The 13,716-nt window shown below is 39.1% G+C and overlaps 1 protein-coding gene across 2 annotated transcripts in view; it reads right to left on the bottom strand.

The window, feature by feature from the left end:
* Window positions 1–13,716, bottom strand: part of LOC124777746 (dynein axonemal assembly factor 5) — a 98,700-nt gene that overhangs the window by 51,602 nt on the left and 33,382 nt on the right. For both annotated transcript variants that reach the window (XM_047253247.1, XM_047253248.1), the window contains 2 exons: window positions 12,206–12,356; window positions 8,779–8,937 (listed from right to left, as the gene is read on the bottom strand). In XM_047253247.1, coding sequence (XP_047109203.1) covers window positions 8,779–8,937; window positions 12,206–12,356 — 310 coding nt within the window. The remainder of the gene's footprint in view (window positions 1–8,778; window positions 8,938–12,205; window positions 12,357–13,716) is intronic.

The following is a 13,716-nucleotide window of genomic DNA, read 5'->3' as shown; positions in this document are numbered from 1 at the left end:
TGAATACACTAAACAGATTCAGAAGGATGTAGGTTGCAGTAGGTACTGGGAGATGAAGAAGATTGCACAGGATAGAGTAGCATGGAGAGCTGCATCAAACCAGTCTCTGGACTGAAGACCACAACAACAACAACATTCTAGTTAACATTGTCAGAAGCCTTCCCAAATCTACAAATACTATAGATTTGTCCTTCCTTAACCTATCTTCTAAAATACGTCATAAGGCCAGTATTGCCTCGCGTGTTCTAACATTTCTCTGAAACCCAAACTGACCGTCCCTGAGGTAAGCTTCTACTGGTTTTTCATTCTTCTGTAAATAACTTGTGTAAGCATTTTGCAAGTATGAATTATTAAACTGATAATTTATACCTGTCAGCAACTGATTTCTTGCAATTGGAATTGTTATATTGTTCCTGAAGTAAGAGGGTATTTCCCCTGTCTCATATATTTTGCACACTACATGTAATTATTTAGTCACTGCTGGCTCAGCCATAGATACCAGCAGTTCTGAAGGAATGTCATCTACTTCAGGGTCCTTGTTTCATCTTAAGTCTTTCTGTGCTCTGTCCAATTCTGCTCACCGTATATCTCCCATCTTATCTTCATCTACTTCCTCTTCTCTTACTACAATACTGCCTTCCAGTAAATTTCTCTTCTATAGCCCCTCTCAATATTCCTTCCACCTTTCAGCTTTCCTTTTTTGCTTAGTATTGTTTACCATGTAAGCTCTTGATATTCATAAAGCTACTTCTCTTTTCTCCAATGGCCTCTTTAACCTGCCTGTAGCCAAAATCTATCTTTCCCCTAGTTATATATATTTCTCAAGACTTACATTTGTCCTCTAGCCAATCTTGCTTAGCTATTGTGGACTTCCTGTCAATCTTATTTTTTAGACATTTGTATTCCCTTTCCCCTGCTTCATTTGCTTGCATTTTTATATTTTCTCCTTTCAGCAGTTAAATTCAAATCCTAGGCCTTGTCTCTGGGAGAAGAGGGGGAAGGGAGGGAAGACAGGAAGGAGGATGGACACACACACACACACACACACACACACACACACACACACACACACACACAGAGAGAGAGAGAGAGAGAGAGAGGAGAGGGGGGGGGGAATGAACATTTTTTAGTTTAATAACCTTGTTAGATTCACAACACTTATGTAAACACATAAGAGAAAAGACATGAAATGGACATCTAGTTACAACGATGTGTCAATGTTTCATAAACGAAGTGACAGTGCGACCTCTAACCTATGACCAGATGAGAGGAAATGCAGAATTCGACTGAAAAAACAAGTAACTGTAAGTAATAAATTATTAATGTAACAATTGTGATGTAAACTGTTTTCATCTACAAGTACCACTTATAAAAACTATAATGTATTATCCCATATTAAATTCACCTTAGATACTTTAATTTAAAATGTAAAGTGCATCTGGAATACAAATGAACATAGACTGCAGCAAGGGAAAGGAGTTTTCCTTTATAAAACTAATATTTGTAATGATGTTTGTTGTGGATAATGACCACACAAACAAAGACCTCTAATTTTTCACTTGCAACGGAGAATGCAAATAAAGGATGAGAAGAGGAAGGATGTATGTATATACAGCATAATCTGTTATGACTATTGATGAGGTAATCTCCAGTGGAAATCTTTTACTGCTGCTGATGTAAGGTGACTGGATTTCCTAACTGTAGCATGAACTACAGCCATACATATTTTACTGGTAAAAGGGCACCTGAATGGCCAAAAGTCTATAGGTATTACAAAAGAATAATACATATTTCTGATTTGTTTTTTTTTTCACTAACCTGTGCAGCAGGATTACAATCTCTTGCAAGAGCCAATGTCTTTAATGGACAGAAACCTGACGTGTTATCTGGTATTGAGTTCCAAAATAAACCACACGGAGCAAAAGCTTGCATTGATACCTGTTCCAGAATGAAGACACTTGACCACAGTAACATGATAGCACTAAAGCAAAGGCTACCAATATATACTGTTCACTATGAAAATTTTTTGTCACAGTGTTTGTTTGTGTGTGTGTGTGTGTGTGTGTGTGTGTGTGTGTGAGAGAGAGAGAGAGAGAGAGAGAGAGAGAGAGAGAGAGAGAGAGAGAGAGAGTAGCTGGGGGATGGAGGTGCTGCTATGGAGGGAGGCGCTGCCACCCTTGCTAGAGTCTGCAAAGTATAGCCAAATATTTGCGGTAATAGGAAAATGGGTGAGGGGCAAAAGAAAATGGGCAAAAGTGAAATATAACCATGTGTTGGAGAAATAACGAAAAGAGGTCTTTTTCATTTTGTTATTCAAACCTAATGGAAATTTTACAAACAGTGTGGGTGGGGTTAATTTGGCAGTGATAAGTCATTCCACAGAAGAAACTCATTGCTCTCCCAATCAGTAAGTTAATAAATTAAAATAATGTACGGGAGAAATAATCATGTGGAATGATATGCACATATATGTGAAATTTTACTACAGTAAGTTCGGTGAAACCAGTGTCGTGATCAGTGGTAGATCACGAGATATTTCAATTTTAATTAAGCACTGAAATTAGACTTCTTGGGACCATGTGAAGGCCAGTAACTACCATTTTTGTGTTGGTAGGGCTGCAGTGCAGCCAAGGACATCATGTCATCGTGGCAGACTTGAGACCATGTTTACGGAAAGTTTCAGGTGGCTGGTGTAAGGATATGAAAAGGCACAAACTAAAAGTAAGGGGGCAATTTCTGAGGGCAGACACTCCTTGGCAACCAGCAAAAGGTTGAGTCCATGGAATGGACGGCTGCAGAAAGAAAAAACAGCTCATTAGAAAAACCCATTTTATAAGAATGGGAATGAAGTGAGAATTATTTCCTGTAGTGTTCCTAAAGAGTTTCCACTGGAGGAACCAATGTAAGGCATTACAATTTTGACAGAAAAATAATTGACAAGTGGCTTGTCTGACTTCACAGCACAGTCAGGTTATAAGTAGGATCGACAGACCACTGTGTGGGGGACAAAGTGTCGGGACTTGACTGAGGCATTTATGAGAATATTAGCAACTGTTACCATTAGCAAAATTCGTGTAAATCTAACATACGTTTTTCTAACAGGATGTAATTTTCGTTTTGTAACAGTTAACCAATGTGTGTGATGCTTTTGTGACAAAACCATTCTGAATATTATTGATAAAAGTTATTATCAATTTCATTTACAAATATGTAGTTGCAGTTCAGATTAATTGGTATGATGTAAGAACATATACACTGACGTGACAAGAGTCACGGGATAGCAATACGCAGTCATATACATAGGGCGGCAATTTTTCGTGTGGAAGGTATAAATATGGAGTACATTGGCAGAACTGTCATTTGTACTCAGATTATTCATGTGAAATGGTTCCCGACATGTTTATGGCCGCAAGATGAGAATAACACAGTTTGAACGCAGAATGGTTGTTGCAGTTAGACGCATGGGAAATTCCATTTCAGATATCATTAGGGAATTCAATATTCGAGAGCTAGTGTCGAGTGACCTGAGAATACCGCATTTCAGGCATTACCTCTCACCACGGACAATGCAGTGGCCGATGGCTTTACTTGACGGCTGAAAGCAGTGGCGTTTGCATAGAGTTGTCAGTGCTCACAGACAAGCAAAACTGCGTGAAGTAGTCGAGGAAATCGATATGGACATATGATGAATGTATCCGTTAGGACAGCGTGGCAAAATCTGGCATTAATGGGCTATGGAAGCAGATATTAGATGGCAGTCCACCTTAGTTACATTGTATGCTTTATATTCGTCATTTTAGGTTAAATACATTTCAATGTATACAGTCACTTTAGGAGCTGATTTTAACTTACGTTTTGAAGTATAATTTTCTGGTGGCAATATCTACAGAGTTGGATAGAGTAGTTTAACTGAACACAGCTCATGATGCTTCATACATCATCATCCAACCGTCAGTATGTGGTATGAAGTTAATTATTCAGTTGTCTACTGGCCTGTGGGCTAGGGATGATATGGAGGCTGGTCGGTACTGTTGGGCCTCCATGGCCTGTTCAGACAGAGTTTAGTTTAGTTTGGTTCTGGCCAGTGTTGCTATAGATCATTGATGATGGGTGTTAGGGTGAGACTGGACAGGTGAGCGTAGTTTGTGTCCTGGAGAAATTGTGTGTCTTACAGCTGGCAGATTCCAAAAGTATATTTGCAGTTTAAGTCCTGTGTGGAAGAGCAGTAAAATGATGATAATCTTTTGTGTAAGTAGATAAAATTTGGTAGGGCAGAAATGTTTTGTCAATTGGCATTAGTTTCAGTCTCATAAGGTCCTTGAATTCTGATAAATGTTATCATCTACTTTCATAAATGCTGTAAATTCTGTGTGCCACCTTAACTGGAGGACAAAGGAGCTTGATGATATAGATGACTTTACCAGATTAGTTTGTACTTTCTGTAATGGTGTACCAACCCCTTTCTGAATGTCTCTATAGTTGTGCAAGGTTCATTTAGGTGCACAGATGAGAACACAGTGTAGCCACAACTACATCATACGTGGGGAAAGTTATGTTTATCAGGTCAAGAATGTGTCATCAGACTTCAGGGATGCAATAACTGAAGATACGTCTGTTTCAAAATTAACTCCTGCAACCCTATTAGATTTCCATTTACTGACACAAGCAGGTCATTCTATATTACATAGCAGAACTGAGAATTTGGTTGGTATTTTCTCTTGGTGTACTTAAAGAGCAGAAACAAATTATCTGGGAAGGTTTGTGCAAGGCAAGTTTTATTTTTTTTTAAACTTCAAACTGATAAGACATGTTCATTAAATAACCAAGAGGAGGTCAACTATATTTCAAAATGTCATTAAGATGTCTGAGTCACAACAAAAGACTGTCACAAAATGAACTTTTGGCAAAGAACTTTGTTGAAAAACCAACACACACACACACACACACACACACACACACACACACACACGTCCGTGCAGCTCAACTCACACATTCATGACCACAGTCTCTAGCAGCTGAGGCCAGACTAAGTAGCAGCGCATGATGGGAGAAGCAATCGGGTGGGGTAGGGATGAAGTTGTGGTGGGGAGGGGGAGGGATAGCAGCATAGGGGTGGAGGCCAGTAAAGTGCTGCTAGTGGGAGCATGCAAAGACAAGGTGGAGAGAGGGTAGGGCAGCTAGGTGCAGTCGGGAGGTTAGATGGAGGGTGGGGTGGAGAGGGGGTCGTAGCGGAAAAGGAGAGAAGTAAAAAGACTTCTTGGTATGAAATGGATGGCAGCTGTTGAAGTAGAGGTATTGCTGGTGGTTGGTAGGTTTGATATGGCCGCAGGTACTGATGTAGCCATCTTTGAGGTGGAGGTCAACATTGAGGAAGGTGGCTGGTTGGGATGAATAGGACCAGGTGAAGCGAATGAGGGAGAAGGTGTTAATGGTCTGCAGGATTGTGGATGGGTGTCGTCACCCTTGACCAGGTGAGGGATTTGGGATTCTGAGTGTTTATGAAGGATTCCTCTAGATGGTGACTCAGCATCTCTGCTACATGGTGAGTAGCAACTATTGTTTTCATAATATTGTGGCATTCCATCCTGGATTTTCCATTGTTTCATTAAAATGACTACAACTTTAACATACTCTCTATATTCCTTATGCACATACATCCACATATTCTCGCTATCACTCAAATGGTAAAAGACTGACTATTGTACAACATTCTAAAAAATTTTTAACACAGATTATAAAAAAAGAAGACAAGAGATGTGTGGCTCCCTGAATACTTTCAAAATACATGGATGAGTCACCCACCATTATGACATTAAAAACTTCTGCCTAGCATTTTAGAGAGCAAGTCAGACATTTCAAATATCCTTTAAATTTGTACCATATTTGTCTCATTGTCAACAACAATAAAGAGCAGATGAGTCCATACATTGAGGACTGTTTTCACAATATTTACAAAAAACATAATTTCCAGAAACACATTTGGTGAATTACTTCAACAGTACTTCAAAGAGCACTTCAAAAATGTAAAAGAACCAGTCAAATCCTTAGTTCTGCACCATAATATTGAACAACCTGCTTGTGATGGTAAGTGGCAATATAACAGGGGTGCGGTACTTAATTTTGATGCAGACCTACCAGACGAGTGGATACGATTGGATGTGATTGTGCATACAACCACACCTCGTGATGCACACAGCATGTGAATGCCCACCATGTGATCCAGACTGGTTCAGAGTGTAGTGCAGCTTGGTCAGTGTGAGTGCAGCAGTGCAAAGGGGACGATGGTACTCACAGTGGAGCAGCGGGTGTTCAATGTGGAAAGTTATGTGACTACAGAGTTGAGGAAATGGTGTGGTCTGTTGTGGTGTCAAAGAAAAAGTGTTGTGCAACATTTAGACCATAAATGGTGTAAGACAAGGTCTGTTTTGAACAAGTCAAAAAAACCAGTCTGAAATTTGCTCGCACACCAGAAAATGTGGCTGCATTTCACCCGAAAATGCTCCAGAGATTTACCAAATCAACCTAATGCCTATCACAAGAGACTGGCATATCACACCGATCGTGAGGACAAATACTCCACCTGGAACTGCATATCCATCCCTACAGAGTGCCTGTTGTCCTCGCATTAAAACCAGTAGATGCTCCTCAGTGCCTCCAATTTCGTGAGTGGTTGTTCACTGAGATAACAATGAATGGCTTGGACATGGATCTGTTATTTATATCTGATTAAGCCTGGTTTCACCAGAGTGGTTACATCAACTCACAAAATCACAGGTCCTGGGCAACAGAGAATCTGCATAGCTTCCATGAAACACTGTTGCATGATCAGAATATTGGGGACTGGTGTGCAGTGTCTGTATGCCACATTATTGGATGTGTTGAATTTGGCATGTTACTTCCAACAGGATGGAGCAACTGCCCAAACAGTTGGCTGTACCTTGGAGCACATTCACACAATCTTCATGATTAACAGAGTAGTTAGCAGAGGTCAATCTGGTTATGGCCCTAGCTGGACACCCAGGTCACCTTATCTATCAGTGTGCGACTACTTTGTGTGGGGAGCCCTCAAGTCTAAGGTGTACTGCAACAACCCTCATAGTGTTCAAGAACTACAGCAGAACATTTTTGATGAGACTGTAGCAGTTCCAACACTTCAGCTTTGATCCACCTTCAGCAACTTTCTGACCATGGCCCAAAAGTGCCAGGAGAGGAATGGTGGTCACTGGCCGGGAGATGAACGGTGGTCACTTTCAACTTCTGCTATAGTCAGGATAGAATTGTATTTTCTTTCCTGTGCTGTGTTTCTTTGTAACCTGGAACTCTGTTCTCTGGGCCACTTTTAGTTGCCCCACACTGTACTTTCAAACATAGCTTCACTTGTTTCTTTATATCAATTAATCTATGTTATAAAACTACTTTGCCTGATTTCTTAAATTGTGACTAATGTGGTATATATCTTCTTTGGAGGCATTAAAAACTGTAGCCATTTAAGTCAACAAACTATGCTTCACATGTCGGTTCCCATAGTGTAGTAACTGTACATTCCATAATGCTGGCATTTCTTGTACAAGCTAATTAAATTCACAACTTCATCCTGAGTCCACTTCCTGTCAGCTATCTCCATCACTTTTTTTGCCTACACATCGCTGACAATCACTTCACAGTGCGTATCCATCATGACAGCAGTTTCAACTATCTTGACAATGCCGCTACATGTTTATAGGGCAGTTAGTTGGAGTGTCTATGAAGCGCAATGGCTAACACGCCAGTCTCTTGCTCATATTAATGAAAGATCGAGTCTCCTTGGTGACAATTTTTTTGTTTATTGGTTCTACATAATTTGTCCATGTTGTTTTCATAAATTCTTTGCTGTGTTGCAAATCTACAACTTTCAAAGGTAGGAGGTAAAATGGGTAATTTATTCACTCGGAAACATGCCATGGGCACAAATTATGGCTCAAAATATGCAGTTTCACGAGTGCTTTCATTTATCGTGAGCGCGAGAATGGCAAAATATGAGTATATTGTCAACAAGCGGTAGCATAAAAATTATGAAATACAGCACAAATCCTGGGTGCAACTGGTTGTTGAGCACTCACCTAGTATTACTCTCAGCCTTCCCAACAATGCTGGTACAGTTTTTCTTGTCTGGGAGCTATGGCAAACAGCTCTCAACACGTGGAGGAAGTCTAAACTCACAGAGTGCAACTACCCGAGATCTAGACCCACTCTCTAACACTGCTGGTGAGCTGAAACTCGGCACTGTTTACACAACACGTTTTGCTCACAAAAGATGTCAGAATGAAAAACACCCTTGTGTATACCTAGCTTAATGAAGTACTTTCTGGTCTATGCACAACTTGGAGGTGTTTTCATGAGACATATAAGCATAAGTGATGCGTATGTCTCAGTTTTACTGTCAAAGATGCATGGTACAAAGTGTATGGAATATGTGAAAATGTTATACATTCAACAAGCTGTACTCTCTACCACATTGAATCACATGTTAATGCTATATCTGAAAAAAAATGTAATTATTGGTAACTTATGTAATCAGTATTACAGTCTTATGAAACAGTAATGATGTTTTAAAAATAATTTAGTTTTGTGACCAAAACACAATTGAACCTCTTTGTTTTTACCCACCCCTCAGAAGATAATTACCCCCAGGTCGGGAATCACTGATGCACATGTTTATTGCATACAGTATGCTGAAACAGTATCAAAAATATGCTGTTTTAATGGTGATGATAAAATTTCAGATTCAAAATTCTTTACCTGAGTGTCTCAATATGGCTTCAAAGATGAATCGCTCTGAACTGCATACAGACCATGATTCTGCTGTTCTCTGCAGATCTTCTAACACTGACAATGCATATTTCTCAAATAGCCCCTCTAAATCACATTTCTCATTATTGCCCAGCAGCTTCAGCACACCTAGATGAGAAACAATGACCATTTTTAACCAGAACATCTCTAAATTTTGGTCACTGTATGACTTTGAGAAAGAATACACACAGGAGAAAACTTTGATTTGATAAATTCTGAAAGTAAAATACACATTTCAAGAAATAAGCACACAGGATATTGATGGGGACAATGTATTTTATCAATAAAAAAGTGATATTGGTAGACAGAGAAGTCAAGATTTTACCAGAAGAAAACAGAAACATGAAAGCTGTATGAAAACAATAAGTGAAATACAGGGTGTCCAAAAAGTCTTTCCCTGATTACATAAATTGATAACTCAGGCTAGAAGTAAGATACAAATATGAAACTGGTGTCTGATTGTTAACAAACTATCAAAGTTTTTTCCACACATCAGTAAACTTCCACTTCCATTGTTGCCCAATGACAGTACATGTCAATATGACTTTGCGGTCGAAATGCTATCACGTATTGAGGACAATGATGGTTACCCCAGCCGAATTGCCTTTTCCGACGAAGCGACCTTTTTTGTCAGTGGAGTAGTGAATTGCCATAATGTGCACATTTGGGGTTCACAACCCCCTGGCGAGCTCATGGAGTGCACCAGAGGCAGTCCAAAGGTGAATGTTTGGTGCGCACTATTGCGCGATCGAATTATTGGGCCATTCTTCTTCGCTGAGGCTACCATCACATCTGCAGTGTGTCTGGACATGTTTCAACTGTATGCTGTTCCTCAGCTGCTTCAGTATCACCCCAACGTCTTGTTTCACCAAGACGGTGCACCGCCTCACTGGGGTTTGGACGTCCGTGCCTATCTCGATATGACCTTTCCTGGGCAATGGATTGGTCGTGATGGGCCAACGGTTTGGCCTCCATGCTCTCCTGACACAACCCCATTAGACTCCTTTCTACGGGGTTATGTCAAGGACGAGGTCTACCGAACACGTGTACCAAATCTTGAAACCCTGCGGCAACGGATAACCACAGTCAATGAATCGATCCCTCCAGTGATGGTGGCTAATGTGTGGACTGAAATTGAATATCGCCTAGATGTGCTACGTGCTACCAAGGGTGCTCATGTGGAAGTTTACTGATGTGTGAAAAAAACTTTGATAGTTTGTAAACAATTAGACACCAGTTTCATATTTGTATCTTACTTCTAGCCTGAGTTGTCAATTTATGTAATCCGGGAAAGACTTTTCGGACACCCTGTACTTAGTGTTAAATAAACAAAGGTATCAGAGATAATTAATCATCCATGTTACAGGTATTATTACAAGCTGTTAATAAAACATAAAGTTCAGTGTGACTAGATTCTCAATTCTCCGTTTTGTGAATAGTGTAGATGTATGGAGAATAGAGGGGGAGAGAGGTGGCGGAGCGGAATTTTTTTAAAGTATGAACTGATAAAATACTAGAAAGAAAAATGAGTACCAAAATAAACAGAGGTATTTCTCAAGGAATTAAGAAATCTATTTTTGATTATTATACAATTTTCCTCCTTCTTTATCTCACATTTTCACCCCTCTCTCATTCTAGTTTTTCGGCAGTTTCTTTTATTTTTAGTGACATATCATGTGAACAACAGCCATCTACTATGAAGACAGAATTCTACCTAGCATGTTGTTTAAATCTAACAGTTGACACTGACAATACTAAGTTGAGCAGCAAGCTCTGCAACTTGCAGAAAAAACTTGGCCTTGTCCACTGTTTGAGTGTGGTCATTCATACAGACGACAGGTTGCTCATGATCATAATGCAGTGCTAAGATACAGGAAGTAAAAGAAGATATGTGCTAGCTCCTCCATATAATGTTCCAATTTCTTTTTCTTCGCAGACTAAGCATTATTTTTCCTATTTCCCAGTCATTACTTCCAATTTTCTTCTTCTTCTTCCTCCTCCTCCCCTTGTTTCTCTATTTTGCCGAACAGTAACTCCGCTAACAACTACATCTAATGACTTATTACGAAGAGGATAGTTACTACTCACCATGTAACGCAGATGCTGAGTCACAGATACACACAACAAGCCCATCTGCGACTCAGCATCTCCGCTATTGGTGAGTAGCAATTATCCCTTTAATAATATTGTTACATCTACTGGCTTCATATCTATGTCTGCCTCATGGAAGCATTTTTCTTCCTATCCCTCCAAATGCTCAATTGTTCCTATTGTACTTAGAAGAATAGTTGCCTATCCCGTATAAATTCTGTGCGTCGAAAAATTCACATTGTCCCTAATAGTCTCCCATTTCTCCAAAGAAACTTTCATCTCCAAAACTGTAAGAAAGCCACTCTGTTCAGATTAAAAGCAGCTGATAACTACAATTGAAGTTACACAAAATGATCACAATACAATGAAAAATATGGGATATACTTTATGATAAACACTCAGATATCATACATATACTCTAATTTGCAAAGCCAATGGCCATGGAACAGAAAGTGGCACAAATCTCTCTCCAGTGTTCTCAGAACAACAATTCGAATATAGTATACAACATAACTGTTCACAATGGGCCGAGGCAACATATGGCTTACATAAATAGGAAGAAGAAAAAGGAGTAGGGGAAGGCTGAATGGATAAGACGAAAAAGCTACTGGGTAAAGAAAAGAAATAAGTAAATAACAAAATTAAAAACTGCAAATATTCTTTAAAATGCAACATTAATGAGGGAACCAAAAATATGTAGATGAAAGGAAACACAACATTTGGACTTTCATGGATACAATCCCTTTTGTAAGGAATGAGAGGAGACGTACACTACATGCAGTATACTTAAAAAGTGTGTAGCTGTCACTTTATATTCAGCTCATGGGGTGTTGTCTCAGCGTGTTAGGCCTGGGTTTTCATGTAAACAGTGTATGTCTAAGAAAGCACGTGAGTATAGAATGGTAGGAGCAAGGTGGAGGTGGAGGTGGAGATGGTTTCTCCAGTCCCATAGACCACTGCTTTCTTTGAACCACTATATCCAATGACAATCTTGTGTTTTTCTTATCAAAGATAGCACCAACACTAGATTTCACTCTAATAAAGACTCATTCATCTTTAGCCATAAAAATTCCATTTAACGAATATAAAAATATTCCCTGTTGAATCACAGTTAGTTCAATTCTTCACATTCTGCCTTATCTCTATTATCCTACAAACATTTTTACCTTGATACTTGTTACACACTGTATTTTGTTTGGAATACCACAACTCATTATTAATTTGTTTACAATATTGTTTCAATGTGACTTAACAACCTTACATATAAAAATGTTAAAAACATTACCTACAGCATCATCTGCAATTTTCTGCTCATTTGTCAGTCCAAGAGCTGAAATAATAACAAAGAAGAGATGTTGGTGTGCAGTGGAACTGCTCTCTGCATCTATACTGATAAGGGCTGTACAACAACGTAGCAGCTGTTCCTGGTATGGAGCCTGAAACATCACAAGCCATTCAGGAAAGTACTTACATAATTTAATAATTGAAGACCAAACAAATAAGTTGGATTATGAAGGACAGACTAACAATTAGTAAACTAACACTCACTTGTACATCTATAACATAAAAGTATTTTAACTTGGGGAGAACACTGAAAGAATACCAATCGGTTTATCAACATGGATGATTCCAAATGCATTCGTGTGTATCATGAGAAGAATTAGACTCCTGTTTTACCTCACTAAAGGTCACTAAAAACGTCTTTTCCAATCACATACAGTGTATGTTGTTTAGAATAGCTACATACTGCCTGCAAAATCAGGATTACTAACTAATGTACATTTTATAAAGTAGTTCTCATTACCACAATGCCTATTAGTAGAAAAGATCATCTCAGATCTCCATTGTTTTAACCATACCTGTATGTCCTCAATAGCAAAGCAGAAAACAAAAATTTTGCTTATAATTCTGGCAATAGTTATTTTATACAGATATTTAAATGTCAGAATATAAAAAGCATTATACAGACACAAAGCAAAGGATATGAACATTATAACGATCATTTACTCATCTCTACATTTAAAACAGGCTCTGAACAAAAAGCAAGCGATATAGAGCCAGGAACACACTGAGTTTGTGACAAGTTTCCAACTACGAAAAATCGAAAGTTTCTGGCTATTACTGGATGGCTAGTGTTTGCATGATACGTGTGTACAGATAGAAGGGAATAATGTATCTGGTCAGATACAACAAAACACTGATGTAGAGCTCGAACTTGTGTTTATATTTTGAGTTCCGAATTTGTCTAAGGCACTGTGCCTGTTTTGTAAACAGTGGGATAATGAAGGGGATGAGACAGTAATCGTGGAACTGACAATGTTATATGTGTCAGTGGAGCATTTATCGAAAATCATGTGTAAGGATTATTAAAACATACTGACACAAACTAGGCAGCTAACTGGCATGACAACACAGTGTGGAACGCAAGATTGGCACCAAGTCAATGGACAAAAACACTGTAATTGTAGCAGCGTCGTATCCGGTAGATTTGCTTGGGGGCCTATAAAACTAATGACTTATGGTTCATGAGCAGGTGGAATTTTATTCTGAATAAGGAAACATGATTTTTTGATACTGTAAATATTGTCCAGTGCCTGCTTTGCTTTGTGGTTGAAGTTTACTTGTGCCACTGTTACTATTTTAGAAGTGTATGCCATCAATTGTTCTGCGCCACTGGAAGACTTATGCGACAGAACAATCCCAACCCCGAATTGAGAGGCATCTGTTGCCAGGATGAAATGTGTTTCTGGTTTGTGAGGCCATGCAGGAAGCAGAATTCAGTCACTTTTTTAGCTT

The sequence above is a fragment of the Schistocerca piceifrons genome, chromosome 2 (genome assembly GCF_021461385.2).
Source record: "Schistocerca piceifrons isolate TAMUIC-IGC-003096 chromosome 2, iqSchPice1.1, whole genome shotgun sequence".
Taxonomy (NCBI): Eukaryota; Metazoa; Arthropoda; class Insecta; order Orthoptera; family Acrididae; genus Schistocerca; species Schistocerca piceifrons.
This window is presented reverse-complemented; position numbering and strand designations above follow the sequence as displayed.